The sequence below is a fragment of the Alligator mississippiensis genome, chromosome 1 (assembly GCF_030867095.1).
Source record: "Alligator mississippiensis isolate rAllMis1 chromosome 1, rAllMis1, whole genome shotgun sequence".
Classification (NCBI taxonomy): Eukaryota; Metazoa; Chordata; order Crocodylia; family Alligatoridae; genus Alligator; species Alligator mississippiensis.
This window is the reverse complement of record NC_081824.1, coordinates 245,732,045-245,759,140: the sequence shown is the minus strand read 5'-3', so window position 1 is coordinate 245,759,140 and position 27,096 is coordinate 245,732,045. Positions and strand designations below refer to the sequence as shown.

The 27,096-nt window shown below is 44.8% G+C and overlaps 1 protein-coding gene across 2 annotated transcripts in view; it reads right to left on the bottom strand.

The window, feature by feature from the left end:
* Positions 1-8,255: 8,255 nt before the first annotated feature.
* The window catches only part of COL8A1 (collagen type VIII alpha 1 chain), a 170,842-nt gene continuing 152,001 nt past the window's right edge, over positions 8,256-27,096 (bottom strand). For both annotated transcript variants that reach the window (XM_014603997.3, XM_019476545.2), the window contains 2 exons: positions 13,992-14,325; positions 8,256-10,300 (listed from right to left, as the gene is read on the bottom strand). In XM_014603997.3, the coding sequence (XP_014459483.1) occupies positions 8,394-10,300; positions 13,992-14,322 (2,238 nt within the window). In that variant the 5' untranslated portion in view covers positions 14,323-14,325 and the 3' untranslated portion in view covers positions 8,256-8,393. The remainder of the gene's footprint in view (positions 10,301-13,991; positions 14,326-27,096) is intronic.

Genomic DNA, 27,096 nt, shown 5'->3' with positions numbered 1-27,096 from the left:
CAAGATCACAGTAACCATAGACCATAGGAATCAGGAACGTTTCACCTCCCCTGCCCGCCCCGCCCCGCCCCGCCCCGCCCCCCCGGTTTTGATGTAAAAGCTTTGCACAGCAGACATGCTGGTGCCATCCTGCAAACTTTGTTTCTTTTGTCTATCCTTTTCTCTCAGGGCGCCTAAACTGTGTGTAGGTAAAACATGTGCCCTGTCCTTTGACCTGGCCCTGCAAATGTACTTTGACCAGATATGCCAGGGATGGGGCAGGCCTAGGCATGCTTGATGGTGGTGGAGGGGAAGGGTCAAGCAGGGGTCACCAGCACCAGGGACTTGGTCAGTTGGTCACTGAGGTTAGTAAAGGTTCTTAACATCAGACTGACTCCCCAGAACCGAGATCTGTGGAAAGGCAGAGGACTTCTTTTTGTGTGACATTTTGCAAAGTTTCATGAAGTGTGACATTGCAAAGCTTCACAAAGGGCTTCTGTCTCTTGGCTCTCCAGAGCCAACATCTGTATGCAAAGAAGAGTACAGCTACAGTACAGAACACCTCAAGGTTATACACTCATGCTGTATATTGAAATTACGTATAACTAAGAAAATAATATAGAAGTGTCTAGGTTTACTGTTTTGTCCAAACAATGCCACTTGCCTATACCTTCTGCTCTGTTGCTTCCATACTAGAGTTACTTTTCTTGCAATGAACGACTGATTCATTTCTGGTTAGATGAGGGGAGGGGGTGCAGAAATCAAAATAGCAGGTTAGGGGAGGAGAGCAGGGCACAGGAGTCTGCAATACTCAGTTAACAGTAGAATGTAGCCTGGCTGTTAATGAAGACCCATTACAAAACCGGGTGGGGGTTGAATACAGACCCTTGTTGCCAGAGGTCTTGATTGTTTGATGCCTGCCTTAGACCTTGAAGTGTTAATGATAGCTCTTGGGACATAGCACTGTCCATCACACACCCCTGCTTCAAACCTGAGCTAGTGAAGGGCAAGGGCAAGGGTTTGGGACTAACTTCAAACCTGAGCTAGTGCAGGGCAAGGGTTTGGGACTATAGTTTTGGAGCTATATTATATACATATAGGTAATATAGGTTTGGAACTATTTTATTATTTGATTATAATATTAATGCTATATCCAAGTACAGTCAAAAGAGTATTTTCATTAAGAAAATAAAGGAGTCAATTTTATAGAGTTATTTCTGGACATGCTGTGATGCAGCTCTGCACCATGCTGCATGCCCTGCCAGTAGGTCTGGGTCCAAAGTGGGGGGGAGAGGGGGGAGGGGCTATAGCCATCCCAAAATTGGATAAAGCTCAATGCACAGCCACGCAGATATTGCCTGGCCAGGTATCCAAGGCATCACAAGAGGTTCATTACACGTCTTTCAGTGCTTTTGTGTTTACACGCAACAAATCCATAGATGTGGCAACGTAATTGGCAGCAACACAAACTAAACTGTCCCAGCAGTTTTACTTTAATGTGCTGAAAAGACTTTTAAAGTGTGGGGAAATCCCACTTGTGCAAACAGACACATAGTTGCAGCACCTTTAAAGGGCAACTCTCATGGTACGTAGATGCAGCCATTATGTTCAAACAATGATGAAACGTTCTAAAATAAACTATTTTAAATTTTATAAACCTATTTAATGAGGATTAAACCCCATTATGTGTATAAGTGCCCTTCAAAGCTGAGATGCAGAAAGGAATCACTGTCTTGGGAAATGGTTCCACTTTTTGCAAATCAAGTTTCAAACAGCTCTATGCTGAGCAAAAGCAAAATTGTGTCATGGTTTGGTGAGGGGAAGTTGTGGATCAAAAGGGAAATTCTGTTGACTGAAATATTTGCATGGGTTTTTAATAATGGAGCTTTAAACAAGAATACAACAGGAAGGGTCTGACAGTAGAGGAAGCTTTTCTCTCAGGCCTTGGAAGAAGGACACAGAGAAATAGTGAAGGAACATACGGTTATGCGTCAGAATGGGTTTCTTTTGTTTCCATGAATACCAGTTTGAGAAGAAACAGCATTTACTTACTTCTTTGAGTGGGGAGTGGGGAGTATTGCTCTCTAAAGAAATTGCAGGTCTAGGTGTCAAGGATGTGGCTTCCAGGTCCCTGAGCCTCGCCCTGTGATAAAACTGAAATTCCACCATGATTGAATATGTAGTTACATTCATTTTAGCATTGGCCTTTAGGGCAAGGTTGTGCAGGCTGTCCTGGAGAGGACTGAAGGGGAATTGTTACTCTTAGGACATGTCTACACCCTTTTAAAATTCTTCAACACCATATTGAAAAACACCCTACTTACTTGTTCATCTATTGAATGCCATATAAACTTCCCATAGTTGCTTGGTGGTGTTACATCACCCTCAGGCATGCTTATAAGAGTAAGAGTGCACGAGTTTTTTTCAGCATGTAGCAAGTATGGAGCAGGAGCAAATCAGTGATGTGTATTACTACAGCAGTGCTCCCTAGCACTGTCTAGACCAGTGATTCTCAACATTTTTTGTACCAGGACCCATTTGTAAACATTGATGGCCAGACCTGACCCAGTGCCCCTCACTCCCAACCTGCTGCCCTGTAACCCCAGGTCCCAACCCCTCAGTGTGGGGCGGGGGGAGGGCGGGAGGGATGGGGGTGCTCAAGCAGCCCCAAGCAGCACCTTGCAGGCTGGAACTGTGCTAGCCTGCAAGTGAAAAGCCAGTTTTCCACATTTTTCTCCTTTAAAGGAGAATCTATTTTTAAAGCTTGTTTGCAACTTTTTCATATATTCTTGTGACCCACAGGTTGAGAAATGCTGATCTAAACCAGGGGTGGGCAATTATTTTGGTTGGCAGGCCACTTAACATATTTTGGTGAGCTGTTGAGGGCCGTGCACACAAAATCTTTCAGAAGGTATAATTTTATCAAATTATAGGTAAAAAAATCAATCGTACTAAAAATCAAACATCTGCTATAACATTTTAATTTTATTTCAAAAAATAATTTTGTCTGATATACGTCTTACTTTTATATAGTGTGCTGGGGTTGGGGGTGGCGTCTGCTTGGGGGTCTTGGGTGGGGGGGAGGGAGGGAGAAGGGACGGGGTGCATGAAGCAGAGCTTACCCAGGTGGTGCAGTGCAGGTGAGTTTCACCTTCTCCCCACCATCGCCCTATCCAGCCTGTGGCTGCCCCTGAAGTGTTCTGCATGAGGCTGAGCCCTGCCCACTCCCACCTGCAGCAGCCCATGCCATGCTCTAGTCTGCACATGTCCTGCACCCCGTGATGTCTCTGGGCCCAGCCAGCATACACAGCTTCCTGGCAGGGCTGCTTCTGCTGCTGCTGAAGCCTCTTGGGTACTGCTTGGCTCCCCCTCCCTCCAGTGGCTCCTCCTCCTTTTCCTGCCCCTACTGCATTGCTCCAGGCAGCAGGCAATGCAGAGAAGCAGGGGCAGCCTTAGGGATACATGTCAGGTACCAAATGTCCAGCCAGGTGATAGGGAAGCTGTACCCAGGCAGCTCCTGCCCCAGCACATGGGACACCAGCTCCAATTCTTGGCTGCCTTCCACCCACTCTGCCCACCCGGTGTAATGATGAGCAAGCCAGCTGCCGGCAGCTGAGTGGGTAGAAGGCAGTCCAACTGGGAAGCTGTATACACAGGCCGGGGCTGGGGCAGGGGCCGGGGCCGGGACAGGGTTGGAGCCATCAGCTGGTGCAGGGCTAGTGTGGGTGGGAGCATGGTGCGGGCTGCCCCAGTTGGAAGTAGGTGGGGCTCAGCCCTATGTGGAGCACTGTGGGGGTAGTTGTGAGCTGGATACAATCAACTGGTGGGCTGGATCCTGCCCACAGGCTGTATTTCACCGACCCCTGCCCTAGACATACCCATAGAATTACAAGTCATTCCACAGTCGTGGCCAAAGCAGTCAAAGAACAGAGCATTTGTTCCTGCTCTATATTGTCAGCAAATTTCTTCCTACCCCATGACAGTTCAACTCCTTGCCCCTGCCTACCCAACCATGTATGTGAGGTAGGAAGAGGGTATTTACCTATGTTGACCTGCAATTTTTTTGATTTCCATATCTGTTTTACTGAGCAGCAAATAGCACAACAATATCAAAGAGTAAGTGATGGGTTGGACCCAATAGGCACATCTACACAAGATGCTTTACTGTACGTTAGACTAATGCCCAGTAAAGTGTCGCTATCTACACATGCACAGAAATTTATGCACAGAAAAATAGGCTAATGAGCTGTTTGCTAGTACCAGGAAATACAGGTACTAGATTAACGGTGCATTATTTACTGCTTAGTAGCATATATGTAGACACTTACTGGGAACAATTTGCTTCTGGCCAGCTCAGGCAGCAGGGGGCCTGCTGCTGTCTGCTAAGTCCCTTGCTGGGGGGGGCAGGGAATCTGTGCCAGCAGCTGGAACTGTTGCATCCCAGTCATGTGGAGATCAGGTCCTGACCCTCCTAGACCCCACATGGTTGGCAGGCAGAGTCTCCACTGACACAGGCAGCGGGAAACAGGGGCTAATGGGACTTAGCCCTCTCAAACTAATTTTGCAGCAGCCAGAGAAAACGCTACTGCCACACACTGCTGCCGTAGCACTGTGCCCAGCACCCTCACCGTGTACTCCACCACCACAGTGTGTATAGCACCAGCATGAACTGGCCCCTGCAATGGCCCTACAGGAGGGAGGGGTGGGGGTGGGGAGGTCAGGCAGGTGTGCCCGGCACTGCCTTGCCCAGGGGAGGGGGATTATTTTTGGCAGAGGGCCACTTACTGAGTTTTGGCAAGCCATTGAGGGCCACATGACAGGCAGCGCAGGGCAGATTAATGTTAATTTTCTAAATTTTTTAGGGGCCCTGCAGGCTGGATAGAATGGCCTGGTGGGCCGCATCTGGCCCTTGGGCAGCATTTTGCCCACCCCTGGCCTAGCCACTTCAAATAATATTTTCTCCACTAAGCAAGGATGACTCTCCTGGCCCTGCAGGGATCCAGACCAGGCTCTGTGCACCCTGCCAGCCCAAAAGCTGGCACCCAGGGAAACCTGCAGCTCCCCTTGTCTGCTGCAAGGAGGCAGAGCAGGGCTGGAGCAGTCCTGGATTGGGCTGCTCCTCAGGTGCAGTTTGCTCCCAACAGGGGCTAATGTGTAGACATGCACTCTAGAGCACTTTAATGAACCTAAATTTTCTGCAAAGAAAATTCAGGCACATTAATTTAATTTGTAGAAGCACCCTATGATTCCTTTCTAGAACTGTATGCCTGCTGTATGCCTGCTGTATGCCACTCTGCTGTGGGCCTGCTTTTGTATCGTTCACATGCAGAGCATGTTGTGTGTGCATGCCTATTGGTACACAGTTGGAAGTAAAATGTGATGGGGAGGTTAGAGAGCACAAGGGAAAGGTGTTCCCACATTCTTAATTATTTGACCTCATGAGTGCTCTTTTCAAATGTGCGTACACTTCTCTACTCTATAGATGAGGGACTTGAGACAGATGAAAAGCACTCTGCTCATTGTCAGAACACAAGGCAAAGGCTGATCCACAAACAGAAGCTGGATCTCTTGATTCCCAGTCTGCCAGTTCTGTTGACAGGACTGTGTTTCATGGCTAGCAGTATATCCATGCCTACTGGTTTGGACTAAGGCATAAAAGGAGGCTCATTAATCTTCTTTCCTGGAATGATGAAGATACACTTGAACACTTCTCTCTTGAGACCCATCCCTTCTATGCTCTCACTTGTAACACCCCTGCTTGCCCCGCCACTTTTTAGTCAGTATGCCTGCTTACAAGCAACATACACTCGGTGTGTGACTGTGTCACCTGCTTAACCATATTCACCGTACCACCAACACATACATATACACACAGAATCTCCATTCACATGTACATTGGAATATAATATCCAACACTCCACTGTGGCTGATACAAGGCAATACAGGATTAAAGCTACATGCAAGTCTCAGGAGTCTTTTCTCAGAGCAATGTTTACTACTACAGTCCATTCAGAAGCCCAGAGACACCATCTACTGGCATATGTGCTGCAGTTCTATTAGCATCACATTATGAATAGGAGCCAGCTTGGCCAAAAAGAATGCCTTTTGTATTCACACTTTTTTGCAGAAGTGTAACTAGATTCTTGATCACCATGTGCTGCAGTAGTGGCCAGGCTGGTAGTGCAGCTGCTGCTATTTTTGTGTCACCCTCAGGGTCAGTGCTCAGGGCTGGTGTCTTGATGACTTTCTCTTCATTACACTAGTGCTTTTGTGTTCCTGCCTGAACTGTGTGTGTGCTCATGCTATGAAAATATGAACCGAATGATGGGTTCAAATTTTCTCCCTAGTCTTTCTGTTAATAAAGGAAGGAAACCTTTTTTTAAAGATATTTAATAAGATACTTTTTCAAATCAGTACAAAAATCTTAAATACAAAAATTATTTGCTGTTGACATGTCTCATATATATCCTGGAAACATACCAAGTTATCAATGGCTGGTAAACTGTCCATTGCTGCCAACATTCCATAAAATATCTGAGACTGAACACCTCACTATTGTCATCTGAGTCTTTTGTGGATGGTTATGCTGCATTAAATTCGGTATTTCAATAATGGTAATGCCAGTTAAATCCATCTTTTCAATGGAAGATCCTACTTCATTTTGAATTAAATGTGTTAGCCTTAGCCAAAACAAAAGTGAAGAGTGTTCAACCTGCTTTTTAACTCATGTCACAGTGTGATGTGCAGCATTGAAAAGGGAAACACAGAGGACACTATTATTTTTAAATTAATCCTAGCAATTAACTTTTTTTTGCTGTGAAACTAGCATTATTGCTCAACAGACAGTAACTTGCAAAAAGTTGCTTTCCCCACATATACACAAGTTTGAAACCTATGTTTGACACCAACTTAGATGATCCACAATGAAAATAAATAACAAGGGCTGGAAATTATTATGTGAAATGAAACTTTTCAAATCTGTTTGCTTGAACCTTATTATTGATATAATTACTGGACCACTTCAAGCCCATTTATTCACTATTTTTCTTTAGCAGACACAGCAGCAGCACTTTGTTGTTCATTTGCTCATAAACTGGTGTAAGTTTGGATGAACCAAATAACAAGAACATACTGCTGAAGCCAAACAGAACACAGGTTCTGAGCATGAGTCTGGAAAGATGAATATATAGATATGAGTCTGCTGCACTGACAAGAATCGGCCAAAATGCTACAATGTGGCCAAAATGCTACCTTTGGCATAACAGATGCATGAAGTCACTGGACTAGAACCATGTCTGAGATTAATTTTATCCATCTTTCACTTAGCAAATGCATATGGTGGCTTCTTCAATGCTTTGGCATTTGAGGGGTTTATCCAGTGCCTATGGAAGGCAATAGAAGACTCCCTTCAATTCTAGTAAGTGTTGAAAAATGGGCTTATTTAGCAATAATTAAAGCTACCCTGTATTAATGTCCTGTCTCATCTTGTATATAGGGACCTAACAGGACTTAAATGGCAATGAGACTAAACAATTTTCATGGGTTGGTCATGACATAAAGAGTAAATTTTGTGGATATTTCCCGGATGTCCTCCACCAGTCCTGTCCCTCAGTACTGGTTGTCAGAGAGGCCCCAGCATAAGAAGGAAGGATGAGGGGGCGGCCATCATCTTGTACACTGCCTTTTGTGCAGTCCCACCAGCTGGTGAGTTCCCCCTATGTGGGCTACAGCAGCGAGGACCACTGGTTCCCCCGGGGAGCCAGCATTTTATTTACGTTGATTTCATGGACAATACCAGATTTCGTGGTTTCTGCAAAATATACACAATTACAAATCGAGTAGACTCATACTTATGGATCATATAAAACTGATATTTTACATTGGGGAAAATAAAGATTTCAGGCTAGAAGTGTCGCCGCTTATGGTGTAGATAGATAAACCCTGTTTTAGAAAAAAAAGTTCATTCAAACTTTATATAATTATATATTATATTTCATACTGACTCATTCTGTTTTAAGTTATTCTTCATCTCATATTTTAGATCATTGTTTCATGTAAGTAGGCAACAGGAGTGAGTGATATATGCTAGATTTGAACCTTACTACTGCATTACTGTAAATGAAATGAAGTAAAAGCATGGTATCACAGAAATATATAATGTACAGCTAATACGTCCCCATTGGGTACAAAACAACTGTAATGAACCTGATACACATTATTAAATATGTTCACTACACCATTTCATAACTAGCTGTGCATAATGTTAAACTTTGTACTTTTTGTTTTTGTTTTTTTTTTTGTTTGTTTTTTGCTTTTTTGTATAAGGTGGTCCAAAACAGTCATTTAAATGCATCTTTCAATGGTATAAAAGTTTGAAGCAGAGAGAAAAGTTTAGGTTTTGTGTGTTTTTTGCTTTACATGGGATACAATAAATACCCTGAAAAAGATGAGTGAACATACTGCCCAGCATAGAGTCCTGCTGCCTGTTCAGATGGCATCTGGACGTAAACTTTGTCTCCATGCATGAGTGGAACGACAGCACTTCCAGAAGCTTGGTCCAGGAAGCCCTTTTTGTACTCGTCATACGTGTACATCAGCGGCTCATTGTTCTTGAACAAAGCCACCCAGACACTGGCCCCTTTACAGTGAACATGGTAAGCGAAGTAGTAAATTCCTGGGATCTCGCAAGTGAAGATCCCTGTCTGTGGGTTATAGTTCTGCCTGCCATTGTAGAGGAGCTTGTCAAATTTCACAGGCACCCCAACCCGTGGAAAAGGTGTGAGGAGCTCTGCTGTGAAGGCAGGCATTTCATAGACAGCAGCACCGTTCTTGCCTTTCTTGCCCATATAGCCAGTTGGGGTCTTCACTCCATCTAGGCCTGGCCCCACCTCCGGCAAATATTGTCCAATGGCTGGTGGGGTGGGTGGGATGACTACTGGAGGACCAGGAGGACCTGGGGGCCCTGGGGGACCTTGGAATCCAGGCTGGCCAGGAGGTCCAAGGGCCCCAGGCTTTCCTGGTGGTCCTTGGAGGCCTGCAACACCAGGTTTCCCGATTCCTGGAAAGCCTGGTGGGCCTGGTAAACCTGGTTCTCCCTTAGGCCCTGGAAGTCCAGGGGGTCCAATTGGACCACTGGGTCCTGCAATACCTGGGATTCCAGATGGACCTTGGTGGCCCTGAGCACCATGGATTCCAGGCTCTCCTTTAGGGCCTATAAGCCCTGGAACACCAGGCAGACCTGGTAAACCTTTGTGGCCAGCTTCTCCCTTTGGCCCTATTGGACCAGGAAGCCCCCTCAGACCTGGAGGTCCCACTTCCCCAGGGAAACCTGGCTTTCCTGGGAAGCCCTGTAGGCCTGGTTCACCTTTGGGACCAATAGGGCCTTGAGGCCCTACAGCTCCACCTTCTCCTTTTGGTCCTGGGAATCCAGTGACACCAGGGGGCCCCATTACTCCTGGTAATCCAGGCTGGCCTGGCTCCCCAGGAGGCCCACCCATGCCAGGAGGCCCCACATGCCCCTTTTCACCTTTAGGCCCAAGTGGGCCAGGGAGACCACCCATGCCACGATCACCTTTAGGTCCAGGAAAACCTGGTTTACCGACTCCTGGCAAGCCAGGTGGTCCTGGTAAACCTGGCAAGCCTTGTTCACCTTTCCCACCTGGGAATCCAGGCTGGCCTGGGATTCCATCTTGGCCTGGTTTCCCAACCCCTGGAAGGCCAGGTGGACCTTGAATCCCTGGTACACCAGGAAGGCCTTGTGGCCCTTGTTCACCTGGAGGTCCAGGTTTACCTATAGGGCCCTGTGGTCCCGGAAACCCAATCATTCCTTGTTTGCCTATGCCTGGAAGGCCAACTGCTCCTGGGGGTCCAGGTAATCCAGGTGGACCTTTTAATCCTGGTAAACCTGGAATCCCAATGCCCTTTTCTCCTTTAGGTCCTGGAATCCCAGGAGCTCCTGGTGGTCCTTTCATTCCAGGTTCACCCTTTGGTCCCTGTTTTCCTGGTAATCCTGGGGCTCCTGGTTTTCCTAATCCAGGAAGTCCGTGAGGTCCTGGTGGTCCTTGTGGTCCTGGTATTCCCATAAGCCCAATCTCTCCCTTTGGTCCAACCTCACCTCTTGGCCCAGGGGGCCCCATTACTCCTGGTTTTCCAGGCATTCCGGGCAATCCTGGCTTGCCAATTCCTGGATATCCTTGTGGACCTGGTTTTCCTTTGGCTCCTGGCACTCCATGGCCTGGTAGTCCCGGGGGTCCTGGTGGCCCTCTTGGTCCAGGCTCACCAGGGGGACCTTGTTCACCTCTCAAATTGACTAAAGGGATTTCTGTTTTTTTAAAGACAGACAGACAGAAACAGACAGATAGATGTTAGCCATGATGTCACCTACATGGTTTCACTCACCCCTACATTTCTCTTGTTTCTTACAAGAAAGTCATCTGCACCTTTGTTCAGTTGGTCATATATATGGGTTAGCCTTCAAGTCTGTGATGAAATGCAAAAATATCACTATTTTGGGATGACTTCTTATAGCCTTATCTGCACTTAAACATTTTTCCTTCCTAATAGAGATGAAGTTATAATGGTCAAGAAGTGCCATTGCTAATCTACCTTATACGTTTGATTAGCAAAATAGGATGTACTGGGTGAGTCTAGATGAGCGTGTGTGTGCATTTCCCCAGGGACAAATAGCAGCGGCACATACATAGCTGTCCCCAGAAAATGCCCCTGCAAGTGTGCTGTGGCACATGGCAAATTGCCCCAGATGGGGTAGGGGGAAGCTGGGGACAGCACCTGGGCTGCTCCAGCAGCTTTACTAGGGATCCTGGGGACTTCCCAGGGCTGCAACAGCATCAATCTGGGCATGCAGAGCCTAGCCAGTAGGACTGTGCAAAGCTTCAGGTGGTGATTCGATTCAGAGGAGATTCAGTCCAATTCAGTGGCCGAATATCCAAATCTGAATTGAATCAGGGGACCAATTTAAAGGTCCGAATCAATTCAAAGCTCTCCAAATCACTGGAAAACGTTTGGAGAGCTTTGATGATTTGGACAGTCCCCGGTGGCTGCAGCATGGAGCTGCAGCTGACTCCAAACTGGTAAGTACTAGGGGCAGGGGAGGGAGGGCTGGGGGAGGGGACCAAAGGGGGACCTCTGCAAGCCCCCCCCCCATGGCTGCCCCCACCCTCCCTAGCTCAGTACTTGAAAAAAAAAAGCTTGCTACTGGGCAGGGGGGGGTGGGGTGCTGATCCCTGCTGCCCCCCACTGCCCCACACTGCATGGGGGGCTCTGCCATGAACCCCTTGATCCCTCCTGCTCCCCCAGCACCCCCATGGGTGCCCTGCCCAGGCCAGCTCCGGCCCTTTAAGAACAAACAAAGCAAAGAAAAGCCCTGGGACTCACCACTCCTGCAGCAGCCTTGGGGGCTCTTGCAGAGCACCCCACATGGTACGGGGCAATGGGGGGCAGTGGGGGTGCCCCCCCACCCAGGGTTTTTTTGTTTATTTTTCTTAAAGGGCCAGAGCTGGCCTGGGTGGGGCACCCATGGGAGGGTTGGGACAGTGAGGGGGGGGGAATTTGGGGTGCTCATGCAGAACCCCCCCATGCAGCATGGAGCAGTGGGGGGCAGTGGTGATCGCTCCCCACCCGGCAGCACCCAGTGAGCACCGGGGATTTTTTTTTAACAAGTGTCGGGAGCTGGGGAGGGCGGGCAGCCATTGCTGGGGATGAGAGAGTAGCAGGGAAAGGGCCTGGCTGATTCAGATGGCCCTGTCTCTGAATCAGATTTGGCCTAATTGAATCAGGACAGTGATTCAAATCACTGAATCGAATCACCGTCCCCTGAATCGGCCGAATCCAAAGCAAATACTAGCCGCTTCGCACAGGCCTGCTAGCTAGCAGCCAGATCATGGCTCTGGCCAGCCAGGCTCCGGTTTCAAGCAGCACATACTGCTGCCATGTGCACTACCACACTTTTTTTAAACCCATTTTTTTAGATCCCAGGATTTCCCAGTATTTAATTTTGGCTCTGCACAAATATGCAGTGCAGAGAACCTTTTGACATGCTTCATGTGGATTTCGTGGTGCCTCAAAAGCCTTTGAGGCACCGCAAAGTGCACATCCGTGTTCCTCTGGAAAGCAAAAACCAATTTCATGCTGCAACGACTTCATCTACATCAAGGTGGTTGTTGGCATAAAAGCATTGCAAAAAAATCACCTTGCTGACCAATACCATTGCTGGCAAAAGTTTCTAGGGCAGACCTGATGAACAGGACAAGATATCTTGTTCAAATGCTTTCACCCTGATAAGGTGTTGAATAAACATACCTTTAAAGTATACAGTTTATTATTTAATATTCCAGATTAATTGCTTGCATTCTTGGAAAGGGATCTTCTGAGAAAAATAAATAGTCTGCAGTTTCAAAGCCACTGCTGCCAACCAGTCAAACACAAAAATCTGTAGTCAAATATTAAGAATTGATCTTAACCAAGAAAATGCAGCTAGTGATGTGAAGTCTTCAACACTGTCCTGAAATTGGGCACCCCGAGACTCTCCTAACCTATGGTACTTAAACCACCCACTTCTTTTTCCTTGGATCCCACTACCAACCTTTGTGTCCCTAAATATTGATGCTAAAGATCTGAATGGACTGAAAAATCTTCATTGACTCATTGTCTCAAAGTGCTTAAAATAGATTATAGCTTGATATGCACCCTACGTACGAGTGAATGTGTAGCACAGTATCCCAGAAGGCAGCACAGGGAAGAAGTGCTGTGCTTCTGAATGGTGCCTTTCCAACCTGCTTCAGAGTGGGTATTACTAATTGCGCTGACATATTTTAGCAGCAAATTCTGACACCCTCTGCATTAATAGAGCCAAACTTATGTCCCCCCTCCCTCTGCCCACCGCTTGAGGGGCAGGTGTGAGGGGGAAACCAGCAGGTGCATAGCTCTGCAAGTAGAAGGAAGTTTCTTAACACCCATTAAATCCAGGCAGAGGCACAAAGACCTAAGGCTAATATCACCTACAGCACTCCGTATCTTCAAAACACTGTATAGACCCTGTAATACTCCTGACATCCTATGAAGTAAATGAATTTTACAGCTATTTGCATATGCAGATTGGCAAAGCCTACTAGTATTCATGTAAAAATTCCCCAGGTTTTCTGCTGAGAAAATAGCAGGTCTACAGAGAAATCCCCAGCTGACTGGCAGATATTTTGCAACAATGGAATTCTTGGTCAGTTAGCATTTCTCTTTCTTCTTGCTGTACCAGATTTTTGGATGGGATATAACCTAATGTTTCAGTGCAAAAAATTGTATTTTTACTAGAGATGATGGAAAGCCACAGGATAAGGCAGGGGCTAGATTTTTTATATGTTCCTTACTCATGAGAGGTATATATTGCAACTCATTATGGGATTCTTCCTACTGTAGTATCCAAATGTTGCACAGTCTTTGCTATATGTTTCCTTCCAGTACCCCTATAAGGTAAGGAAGTGTTATCTCCATTTTACAGATGACCATGGTCCTGCATAAAATCTGTGGTAGAGCATGGAACTGAATGCAGACTTCCTACTCTTCTTTTATGAAGGCAACTTTGGTTTTGCAATCTAGGTGAGTGGATGCATACATAAATATCTCCATTCACACTGATGTCAGGCATGATACAAATTTTGGCTTGCTGAAGGGTGGTGGCAAATATAAGCCTGCTAAGAAAGTACATGCTGGCTTGGAGGAAAGCCAGCCCTTCTTTTCAGGAAACAGTCACAAGAGCATATCCAGCCATGTAAGATGAATATGCATCCCCACATGCTTTTCTGCTCCCTGGAGGGAACCTGGTCCATCACTCAGGGAGTGAGGTGCAAGCTGTGTGAACTTACCTGCTGTTGAAGCAATTGGCAGGGGTGCTATAGGACCATTTTTGGTCTGCAGTCAAATAATGTTATGGGAAACCTAACACAGAGTTAGTCTCTGGGGAGCTGAGGGGAGTGGAAAGGTGAGTTCTCTGACACATTTACCTTTTTCTTTCTTTGAAGCCATCTCCTTGCCCAGCAGTGGCAGCTGTGGTATTTCTTTCATATATTGAGGCAGGTGAGGGTATTCTTTTCCATACTGCATGTGGGGCACCTCCTTGCCCATGTGTTGCATTTGCTGCATTTGTTGCATTGGAACACCTTCTTTGCCCAATGGCATGTGAGGTACTTGTTGTCCGAGGGCCTGATACTGTGGGACTTGGGGTGGCAGCTGCTTGATCCCATAATAAACACCGCCCTGAATGGATTTCACTAGCTCTAGGTAAATGGTTACTGCTACTGTTAGCAGCTGTACAGGGGCTAGCAGCACAGCCATGACCTGCAAAAGAGTGAATAATAAATATATAACAATGATGAAAATCTGCAAATCTTGTCTTACATTGCAGGCCTCATTCTCTGCAGTCAACAGGGGGGCTCGTGCAGAACCCCCCATACAGCGTGGAGCAGTAGGGGGCAGTGGTGATCGCTCCCTGCCCGGCAGCACCCAGTGAGCACTGAAATAAAAGTGATTGTGGGTCACTCCAGTTAAAATTCTTTAGCAGCTTCCTAATAGTTTGTTTTTTTTTTTTTATAAATTAAAAGCTCAGGACAATTGCCCTTGCATTTGTTCATTTTGATATAAAATCTGCTTGTCTTTTCTCATGAGTTTGCTGCTCTCCACAGTTTCAGTGTTCATTGTGTTGTGGAGGTTTGTAGAAAATAATAGTCCTAAATACAGGGCATAAATTGTCAGGAGTATTGAAAGCTTGAGTAGCTGGGATAGTTGGGGCTTTTGGCCTTAGGAACATGACACAATACAGAAGCTTGCTTGAAATCAGGAGCAGTGAAAGAGCTAACTCTGCTGACTTCAATGGTCATATCTAAGTTTCAGAGTTGAATACCTCATTGAGTTGAACAGGATAGTTCACTGCACTCAGAGCTTCTGTATTGTGTCAAGCTGCCCAGAAACTAAAGACAACATGTTTGCATCAGCTATGCTCAGGTCATGTTCCTAAGGTTTTCTTCACAAGCCTAAAAAAACATCATTATTGAAAAAAAAAATGAAAAAAGGAAGGAAGCACTCTCTGTTTCTGGATTATAAAGCTGAACGGAGTAGCCAGCTCTGCATCTGCAGTATATACGAGCTCTGAATCAACTGGTTTAAGATATTTGGCCATTTCTTCATTCTAACCTAACCAATACTTCAGCTGTCTCCGTTTACACTTTGTACTGGCTGCCTTAATTAAGGAGAGGCAGGGAGCAGGAATTCAGATACCTGAGACTTCTTAAAGGAGAATAAATTTGGTGAGCAGTTTAGGAACAGCCACGGGTGGTCTGAGGTAATGGAAAATGCTTCTATGTGCCGCACTGTGCTCTAGCTGCTCCCTGTACTGTTCTTTCAAAATGTTCACTGCAAAATGTGGACCTGTGTCTTTGCTTTCCTCTTAGCCCCTCATATTGTTGTGGCAGTGCTGAGAGGCCTTAAACACACCTGAAATAGGTGTAGGTAAATCTTTTGAGTGATGGAAGCAGCTGCAGTGGGTAGAGAGTTGCTAGGGTAACTCTTCATTACTCTCTGGCCCAGCGCCTGTTGTGTGGGGAGGACTAGGGTTGTGTTTTTTGACTGTGGAAAGTATCTGGAAGGTCCTTGTGGCTAGGTGATGTTTATGTGAGCTGGTCAAGGCAGGCCCTTGGCTAGCCTGAGCGCGTACAGAAGCAATGCAGGTAGTTTAAAGCTCACTTCTTCCATCTTTGCTCTGCCTTCTTTTCCTGAGGGTAGTGGAGGTAGAAAAGACAAATGGACACTTTGTTTTGAACTGTGACAATATATGACACTGAACACCCCTTTGCCTACCTTGAAGGCAGCCTCCAGCTTAAAGGAGTCAGGAAGATGGTGCAACCCAACCAGGTGCACTCATGAGGAAGAAGGAACAGTCGCAGCCCTCCCCCAGAAGGTTCTGCAGGTAAGTCCTGGGAAGGTCTGTGAGGGGGAGAGGGCTTCAGCTATGGCTTCTGCTGCCACCCAAAAAGCTGCTTACTGCACTTGCTGCTGGGTCACAGCTGGGGAGAGAGGTAGGTGCAACTAGCAGAATGCAGGCAGGTACGCCACTGTAGCCCCTCTTCCCTGTGTCAGCCCTTTGGTGGGTCACACAAATCTCCTGTTACCCTGAGGAGAATTGACACAATCTATGAGTCTGTGACTTTGTGTAAGGGGCTGGAAGGACCTCACAAGATCATTGGGTCCAGCCCCACAGCAGTAGGCAGGAAAGATAACTGGGGGTCAGGTGACCATCTAGTCTCCTCTTGAAGATCTCCAGGGTAGGTGACTGCACCACCTCTGGAGGGAGTTTATTCCACAGTCTGGACACTCTGGCTGTGAAAAAGATTTTTCTAATGTTGAGCCTAAAACGGTCTTCCAGGAGTTTGTGGCCATTACTCCTGGTTTTTCTCAAGGGTGCCCTGGTGAACAGTTGTTCACTGAGCCCTTGATGTATTTGCCTGATGCAGCGGTAAGCTGCTACAAAGTCCCCTCTCAGGCCTCTCTCTTTTAGGCTGAAGAGGCCCAAGTCCCTCACCCTTTCCTCGTATGGCTTGCCATGCAAGTCTCTGATCACACGGGAGGCTCTTCTCTGGACTCTCTCAAGTTTTCCACATCCTTGTTGAAGTGTGGCGCCCAGAACTGGACTCAGCACTCCAGCTGTGATCTCATCAATGCCGAGTAAAGTGGAAGAATTGCTTTCTCGGTTTTACATGAAATGCACTGGTTGATGCATGCCAGAGTATTGTTTGCCCTGCTGGTTACAGCATTGCTCTGATGGCTCATGATCATTCTACGGTCTATTATTACTCCTAGGTCCAAAATGGAGACTGTCCCTGTGCTGCTCCAAACTCTTTGGGTACCTTACTTTGTGCCTCAAGCCATCCCTGGGACAGGGAAGATACAGAGAAGGGAGGGCAGGCAGCTGGGCTGACTGTAGGGAAGAGAAACCCAAGGAGTAGAAGGAAGGGACAGGCTGGGAGAGAGAGGCCTTAACATTTTTACAAGGCTAGAGCCTGAGAACACTTCTGCCAGGTTCCTATGTTTTGTAAATCATTTAAATGAGGCACAGAGCAAGTAAGGAACTTGCTTAAAATTATAGAGAGTTACAAGTTCACGACTCACTTCCCCATGCGAATCACTACATGATGTGGTGAAAATCTTTGTTCTACTAACGTTAATGGGAGTTTTACCACCAACTCCAACAAAGCCATCATTTTTACCCATTGTTCAATCTAACAGACCAAGACTCTTATCCTAGGACATTAGTATCTTCCATTTGTACTTGTTTGTTTTGGGGTGTTTTGTTTTTTTAATTTCTCTGTGTTCCCTGTCCCCTTAGTATTTTATCACTGTCTGCTGGCATATTAAGGTTGGCACAGTAATTAAAGTATTTGTGCCTAGAAGTGTTCACTGTTGTCCCCAAATCTTTTCTTTGACTTCTTTGCTTGTTCAGTATAACTTGTTTTGCATGTCAACAGGTATTAGAATGTGATGGTGTAATTAAAGGTTGCGCCACATGCATGTCCAAAAGGAAACTGAATTATGGTGGCAAAAGCAACTATCATTCTAGTATTTGAGTACTTGACTTTGCATCCTAACATTCTGTCCTTGAATGTGTTTATGGATCTAATTATAGATTTGCATTATCATCATCACTGTAGGACTTTTATTAATTAATTAATTAATTAAATATAATGCCTATTGCTGTTTTCTCTAAGAATGCTTGTGATTTCTAATAGGAAAATAAGTGTATACAATTAAATCATGGTTAATGTCAAGTAAGTAGAGAGAGAGGATTTTTGTGGGTGATCACTTTTATTTTATTTTTTTAAAATAAATGATAACACCCACAAAAATTCTTGCCTGTAGCATTTGCTGGACCATTATCACTTTTAACACTACCAAGAATGTAGGGAAACATTTTGTGAGATGCAATGTTAGCAATTGCACGCTAGATGGTGTATGTGTTACAGAATTCTGAGTTCTCATGGTCTCAGAATTTTAAGATCCCAAATGTAGTAGGTTGCTTACAGTAAATCAACATGTTGCAAAGGAAACATGGTAGGTAAATAAACAGTCTTGAATCTTGTACACAGAAATGATAGAATTACTAATTTAATGCACCCAGTTAGCTGCCCATCCACATTCAGCAAACCTTTTAAGTATGTTCTTAATTTCCATTGATATAATGTGACCTTTAGCACTTGCCTAAAATGTTTTAATGAATTGGAGCCTTAAGATTTGATCTTGCACCACTGACTTCAATAGGGGCAGATTCAGACCTTTAAAGAGCAGTGATGTCTCATTGGAAGCTTCTCCTGAGAGAGACTGTCTGCAGTGTATGGCCTACTGCAGTCCCTCCTTGTTTGGTTACCTCTTGAATTGTATGCAAAGTCTGTTTCTCTTTCTCGCTTGGGCAACATCATCCTTGACTTTGTGGGGTCATAACCATACACACATCTACCAATTATAACAGTAGAGTTATAATTTCAGGCATGAACTAGTTTTTTCTACATGTAAATGTGGTGCCCAGGAGCAGTAAAGTCTGGTGTGATTATGTGCCAGAGTTCATTGCTGTGTGCTAATGGTATATGTAGATGCATCCTGCATGTGATATTTCATCACTGAGATGAACTTTATGAATTTACAAGGAAAGATTAATAGTCAGCTCTGTTTCAAAGGTGGGGAGGTAAGTAGGTCAATTTACTGACTGTAAATTTAAAAGCAAAACCCAACATTCCTCATCTTAGACCTGCTGGTATGAATTTTTACCTTCATACACAGCATATTGCCAAAGTGGGTCTCATCCCCTTCTATGCCTGTCTTCAAGAGAATAACGGTATTACTGGGGCCAGTACTTAGTCACTTCATTTAGTAGACCATGATCTCCTAGGTTAATCATTATATTTAGGGGTCTATCAAACTTGAGGCAGCTGCCAACTGATTTTGCAGGCAGATCCTGAACCAGGCAGCCACTTTCTCAGGTTGTGTGTGGCAGCCCCCCCCCCATGCCTCTGGCTAAGGGGGCCTGGTAGTTCCACCTCTCCTCACAGATTGCCAGATGCCTACAAACTGATGGCTTAGAAAATGGTATTTAAAGGTTTGCTTTTGGGGAATTGGCTTAGAGGTATATGCTTATCAGCTTATAGATATACATTAGAATGGTTCAGGTTGGACAGCAGAGTTTAATTGATTTCTAAGAGTCTGGGTCTCACAGTCGCACTGTTTCACACAGCCTTGGAAGCAGACAGGCTGTCTAACACAACAAGACAAACAAGGACACAGTCTGGAAAACAAAGAGCCATGTACCATACTGTTCCATAACATGAAATAAAGTGGCACCAGCTAGCAAGGCACCAGAGCAGGAGGTGCTAAGTCACAGTTATGGGGGAACAGACCAAATTAGAAAAAGGCCTGGAAAGACCAAATTAGTACGTGTGCACGTGATGAGCTATGTGGACATATGACAACCATCTAGTGATAACCACGGATGAAGAGTCCTCAGGAGGGAAGGAGAATACAAAAGAAGAACTTTGGAGCAGCAAAGGGTACCTCCTCATCCCTCCACCTAGGTTCCTTTCCATCCCTCCTCCTCCCAAAGAGGGGTCTCTGTTCCCCTGGGAGGGTCCCCGAGGCCACCATGGAGCCCATCTCATTCAACCTACTGGGGTGGTGTGAGCCTCAGCATCCCACTTCCAGGTTGCTGATATCTGATACCTAAGAGAGCCTCAGAGTGAAGACTGCATCCTGCTCAGATGCACTTTGACTCTGAAAGCCCTAGGATTTGGTAGATGTATAGAATTGCTTGTATTCTTTCTTTTCTGGTCTCACAGTGTATCAATAAATTTGCCTAATAGCAAATGGAAAGGTTGTGGTCAGTGTGAGGATGGGTATCCCCCCAGAACAAGGCCTCTGGGTCTTAAATTCAGAGCCAACACAAACCACCACTTGGATTGTAATGCATCAATTAATGGCTTCCTTGTGCTTAATCCCCTGATTAAGCCTGCAGAAACCATTAATGACTGCTTAGATTGGTTAATGTGTCAATTAATGGCTTTCATGTGCTTAATTGGGGGATTAAGCCTGCAGAAGCCATTAATTGACATGCTATTAAGCAATCTAAGCGCTTAATTAAGGTCCAAAATGAAATATCTTATTAAAATAAAGCTTTGCACACCATAAATTGCAATTATTACCAACAATATACACTTTATTAACTAATAACTATATATACTTTATTAACTAATAACAGCTAATCCCTTAATTAAACTCTAATGAAACTCTATCTTATGAAAATAAAGCTATGCACAACATGAATTGTAACTTATACCAAGTGTATATACATATACACTTCCATCCAGGAAGAGCACGCAGCAACTGCTGCAGCGTCCTTAGCCTGACGAAGGGTTTTTGAACCCGAAAGCTTGCTTAATAACTATTCTCCAACCATTTGGGTTGGTCTAATAAAAGATATCAAATTCACCCAAGGAACCTTGTCTGCCTATATCCTTAGACCAACACGGCTACAACCTAAACCCCTATATACACTTTATTAACTAATACCAGCTATGTACACTTTATTAAAGGACATTATAAAAAAAAAAAAATAGTAGTTTACTGAAACAATGCTAACCTTAAGATGGGCAGTTCATGTTAGGTATTAAATGGAACCCAGCCGCAGTTGCTGGAGACATTCTCTGTCTCCATGGGATAAACACTTGTCCGTACACTGATATGGCGCACTTAGCATCCACTGAGCACATTGGAATGGTGAGGCAGTGTCTTACCAGGGCATAAAGGTCTGGATACCAGTCACAGACGGAGACCCAGAACAGAGCACAGGCAAGGCATCCGGCACTCTTTGAAGAAATTTGTGTAAGTAGTGTGGCAGAAAGATACCTCTGTTTCTTCCCAAAAACTCTGCTCTGTGACAATTTGGTTAAGATGGGCCCTGCAGAGGGTACACACATTACCCTCTCTCTTTAGGTAACCTGAGCTGGATACATTCCTGAGGGAGGGGGAAAACCTGCTCCCTCTGCCTAGTGACTGGCATCACATACCTGGGTGAGGGGCTTTGGCTCCCTGGGGAGCTGGGAACTGCCAGTCCGCCCAGCAACTAGTGATGTATTTCAAATTGGTTGGCTGCCAGCCAACAGGTGCTGGCCTCCATTGGACCAGATAAATGAGGTCATAAGGGCTATATAAGTTAAGGACTGCCCAGGAGGAGGGGGCAGCAGCCATGAGGAAGACTCGGAGAGAGAGAAGAGCTGTGCCATCTGAAACTTGCTCTCTCTCTCTCAAAACTCATGATCAAGGAACTGCCTGCCTCCAGAGGGCATCTCTACCTGCCTCTGGATAATACTTGTGAGTAAGCTACCTGAGATCTAACTAGATATATAGCTTGCAGTAACTCAGATGTGTGATCAAAAGCTACCCAGCCATGCCAGTTTGCTCTATGGGATTTCTCTGATGTTGCTCTACCCTGTACCCTATTCCAACCCTACCCCTTGTAACCAATAAAGTTCTCCTTTGTACCTAGCATGGGAGACTTATTGGGTGTGGGTCTAGATTATGCCTTGGGGTCCCCTTGGTTCAGCTGACTAAGGGAGAACACTACTTGTGCTTCCAGCTGAGGGAAGCATCCCCAAGTGCTTGAAGTGAGTCAGGTACCCTCAAGGGCTACTAGGCCTGTGTTACCCAGGGGATGCAGAGTCAGAATCAAGCCCAGCCCTGGGTGGTGGTAGTTTTTACCCCAGGCTAGCAGGTGTGCTCCAGGAAGGGGGTTGGCCAGATGTGAGGCGCCCCCAGGGAGGCACTCGGAGTTTGGATACCAGTCACAGACAAAGACCTAGAACAGAGCACAGGCAAAGGCATCTGGTACTCTTTGAAGAAATTTGTGTAAGTAGCACATTCTTTGTCATGCTCTTTCCTCCATCTGGGGAATGTTTTTAATAGACAAGGGTCATGACTGGTTGGGGTCCAAAACTTGAACAGCACTAAGGAAGGGGGTAGCCAGTTTTCTGAACCATGATGTCGTTGGCATGTCGTACCTGTAGTACTGGTTCAGTTTCATGACTATTGCCTGAAACGGGTCCCTACTGTGGTGGTTTTCATGAAGATGGCTTGACAGTTCTTGCAATGCCCTGTCTTCACCTCAGCTTATCAAATCCTTCAGCTGCTTTTGTGCGTGGTGGATCACAGCCTGTCGGTCTTCAAGCCATATCAGAAGCTTCATGAATTGGGTGACACTGTCGGCCACAAATGTCACTTGATCTTGAATGTAACCTCACCTTAAGAGACTGGAAAGTTTAAGCATGTACTGTGTGCTGGGTGTGATTTCCTGCTGCTCACTCACAAATTGCTGATCGTGCTACATATGCTTGGCATGACAACAGACTGCACTGAATCACAAATTCCACCTTGTGAGCCCAGGTTCTGGTGGCAATGGCACAGTGGCATGAGAGTCTCCACTTTGACTGGCAATGAACTCCCTGTACTGGACCTTACGGCCTGGACAGTCCTTGAAGGCTTTCTTGAAGGAAGACACCAGGCTATCCACGTCGGGGAACTGCATGTGCCAGATGTCACTTACTAAGGACAGAATGTGCACATTGCAGGTGATATGAACAGCTTTGGGCAGCATTCCTTGGAGCACATTGGAGAATGTCACGTACATGGCTTTTGTCAGACAGAAATGCTGAGATGTTTTTAAAGCCTGCCATAACTGACAATTACCTTCACAATGGCTTGAGAGATGGTAGAAAAATTGACAGATGTGAGGTAGACCAGCACAATTTGAAACATAGGCAGGTCCCAGTCTGTCCAGCTCCACAGTACAAATAACTATGCGCTGCACATTTTATCTTGAGGGTTGGTAGCTTCGTCAGCCACAACAAAGAAGGAATCCTACTCTGTCAAGACAGCCTTCATGGACTATACATGCGAAGCAATCACTGCAGGGAAATAACAAGCTTTGCCAAGACTAACACATGGAAAGCTGCCAGCATTTGGCTTGTTTTGGTTCAGGCAGTTCCTTAACTTCAGGTGATCAAGTTTTCTCCAGTGGGATGTTCACTGCCACACAAGCCTCCATGAGGGGAAAATGCCACCTCTTGCCTTGTCAAGCTACTTTCTGTGGCCCTTTTAAACAGGGAGAATATGGTCACCTGCTTCTTTCTCTGACTTTCAGCCTCAGCAACAGCTTTCCTCCTTCATGTGTACCTTGGACTCCAAGTGCCAACGTGTGCTGGCTTTCCTGGACACCTCCAGAGTGACATTCCAGGAAGTACAGAAGCGTCTATCTCCATCTGTGTAAGGTCCCTGCAGGATACTGTCTTGCACGGTTCAGCGCTGAAACATATTTGGCCATCTTAGAGGATTTCTTAGCATTCTTCCCTGCTCTTCCTCAGACAGGAACATGCATGCGGCAGCAGTATGCCTGTGGGCACTAAAAGTTGACGCCAAAACCCTCCCATTTCCCTGGCTGGTCCTGAACTGGCTCCTGGACTGAGCCTACATCAGGGGCTGAGCCTATGCTTTGCTTCTTCTTCCTCTTCCTCCCCTCTGCCCCCATGCTTTAGGATGCCAGGGCTTCTGTTCTTACAGCTTTTTTACTTTTTCCCCACCCTCAGGGAGCCCATGCTTTTTCAAAGAGCCTGCACTTTTTCATGAAGCCCACCCAAAATCATGGTTTCTGCAAAAATTGCATAATAATGATTTTGGTAGGTCCCTGATTATATTTATACTTCTTCCCAGTCAAATTGTACTTTCCTTTGATAGTTTTTATAGCCACCGTATTTTCTTTTCTACAGGACTTCATGAACTTGAGCCAAAGCTCCCTACTGTAGATAGAAATGCCAACCAATAGATTTCACTGGTCTTTGGTCAGGACCTCTCAAACCCTAACACACGTTTTCCTTTCTTTGTGATTTCCCTTCTTTTCCCTCTATTTTCTGTCATCTTCTGTGTACCACTTCCTCAGTAGGAAATGACCTACAGCTCTAACAATCAGCAACTGGGTGGGCTGTTACCTGTTTTATTTTTGAAAATGAAGGTCCCACCTTACTAAAAGTGAATATTGTGTTCAACTTTCCCTACTGTTATTCTAAGCCAAAGGTGTTACCAGTGTATAAGGACAAATGAAATGTTACCCACACTTTGAGGACGCTGGATAACTTGTGACTGAAGTTAAAAAAATTGGAATATGCAGAGCTTGGAGAAAGTCGAATCAGTGCCTCAATCCTCTGTTGTTCTGATAGTTAACAATAAAAATGATGATCTTGCTATGTAATGGAAAAAGGGGTGGATGGTAAAATTTTTGACTTTTTCTTAGTGCACTACAACTATGGTTTCATTGAAAATATTATGTATGAACAAGTGGGAGTGCTTTGAAATAAGAATAGACAGTCTGGGCAATACTTTTTTTTTTTTTTTTTTTTAATATTTATGTTCTGAAGAGATACTGGACTGTTAGTAGGCCAAGGAGAAACCTAACCTTCATTTCTCAGGTAGATTTGTTTTATTTTTTCCTTTGCTAAACCTAATTCAATCCCTCTGCAACCTCACAAACATACTGATCCACCAGGGTAGAAGTTCTTGTGGAAAAACTTGAGGCAATTTAGAAAAGCCATCTGAGAGATGGGAAGGTTCCCAAACATAAGATGATTTTACTACTCTAACGTGCTCATTAAATGAGCACGGTGTAAATTAGTTTTGGCAGACTCGGGCCTCTGAATGGTTTGGGGGAAGGTGGTTTCTATCTGGAATTAGCTATGTCTAGATTTTGACTTGGACTGTGTTTTTGAAGAGGGAAGTATGAACTTGTAGGCTCCACTTCGAGCTGGGATCTTCAGCGAATGGGCAGACCCTTGATTTTGCTTGTCCATCCGGTGGCATTTTAATTTGCTTTTAGCCTAGGTTAGAAGCAGGCTGTTTCTCCCAGAAAAAGAAGAAAACCAAGTGGGAACATCAGATCGTGTGCTTGCTTAAGAAACAAGGTAAATAAACCTGTATGGAGCTGCATGCATAGTCTGCTTTTGGCACCCAAACTACCTCAGTTATGATGCAGTATAGACATACCTGAGCTAACAATACTGTGCAGCATAGATATGTTTGAATGGCATGTCACTAGTATTTTAACTTTCCTGTATGTGTATCAAATGTGCAAATAGTAGGAAGTCCTGATTTGAGAAATTTAAAAAGCACCTTGGTTAATTTTTTTTTTTTAATTTTTATTTTTGCTGATGTATACATGACACCTAATTAATAAATCCTGAGTTTTAGGTTGACAAATCCATATACGATGCAAAGTTAACTAATTTTTTAGTTTTAAACACTTATTTTAATTTCCAGAGGTGGTTTTTTTTGTTTGTTTTGTTTTTTCTTTTTTTCTTTCTTTAGAAACTCAACACAAATTGAAGAGAACTGCTATCATTCAGGAATGTCGAACTCAGGCCTCCGGCCTGTGAACATTTAGCCACATGTTCTGATTTTTACCCATATGTGACTAGTTCTACTGATTTTTAAGGACTTCACTGAAGTTATGTTTGAAAAACCAAGTCCACATTTGTTTGCAGAATGAGGACTAAGTTTGGTATGCAAAGTCATTCAATAAAGTTATTTGAGGACCAACCTTCCAGTCCATAACCACAAGCTACTTCAGATGATGGCATTTAAAAAATTTGCTCTCGCTTTCTCTACGGCAACTCTTAGGGGATTAGTCCTGTAAAAGTCTTTTTAAAAGCAGGGGATTTGAAGGTGCTCTGTACCACAAAGAGAATGAATATACAATGATGCATCTTGCTTGTTGGTAAAGACTTCGTATTTATGAAATAATTTTGTATTAGTGTTACTATTGAATATACACATTCCTTTTAAAATCTAAACACATATTCTGTCTTTCTATGCCAAATACGCTTTAGTAAATACCAGACTTATGGGGGGGGGGGGTTCAAATTTTTAGTTAAAGCAGTGGTTCTCAATGTTTTTGGACTCGAGGCTACTCCTCCATAACTTTTGTGAATCAAATGGCACTGAAATTCGAATGTTAATTTACATATTACAGTACGTAACTCTTTGTAGTGGGGATGGGGGGGAAATCAACCTGGCAGGAACAAGCCTGGGCCTGCACTAATCTGCTTATCTCCTTAAATTTTGTTTATCTCCTCACATCATGGCATCCAAGGAACTAGCCAGTGCCAGGGCACTCTGAGGTGCAGCTGAGAATCAGAGAGTTAAACAAATATATTTATCTGATTTGATTTTTTTTGTAAGTCTCCTTTGTAACCCAGATAAAATAGGCAGCGAGCAGCATTAAATGCAACACAAGCTTTAACTTGAAACAAGTGGTGTTTATAAGTCGTGTGGTTATGAAGGTGCAACATCTCTGGCAGACTGTGCTCACTTTTCATTTTTCAGTGGAGAAACATTGGAGAGGTTGGACCCAGCCTCTGTTATGGGGACCCACTCTGCTTTTCCTTAAGATTAATGGTTGTCTATGACTTCAATCCAAGTGGGATCAGGTTTTGTTATTTGGAGCCCATCCTGCAGACTCTCTTCCTTTGAACAACCCCACTGCAAGCAGCAAAACTGTATACATGCGAGTGTATAGAATCAGCCCTGAATTTTTATCTGTATAAGGAGGTCACACTGGTAACTGCAAATTCCATTCCAGGTTTACTCTTTCGGACTAAGCCCTTATCAAAGTTGGTTTTTTTTGTTTGTTTGTTTTTTTTCTTGCAGAATGGCATCAGGATTATGCCCTTCTATGTTGGGTGAGGCCGGGGAAGGCATGGCATGGTAGCTTGGACACTAAATCCTGCAACATTGTCTGAAATAAAAATGCTGTTGACACCAATGAGAGAGGAAGTAAGGTAGTGGGCTGTCTGTATTTGATTTGGAGTTAAAGCAAAATAAGTTATTGTACACTATGTTAAAAATAAGATTATTAAATCATATTTTGCTCAAGGCTAACAGCTGTCTCTGATTATATAGCATTTAGCAAATCTAAGAGGCTTGTAACAAAAATGACTTTAAAAATGGTTACAGCACACTTCTGCTTCCAATAGGGAA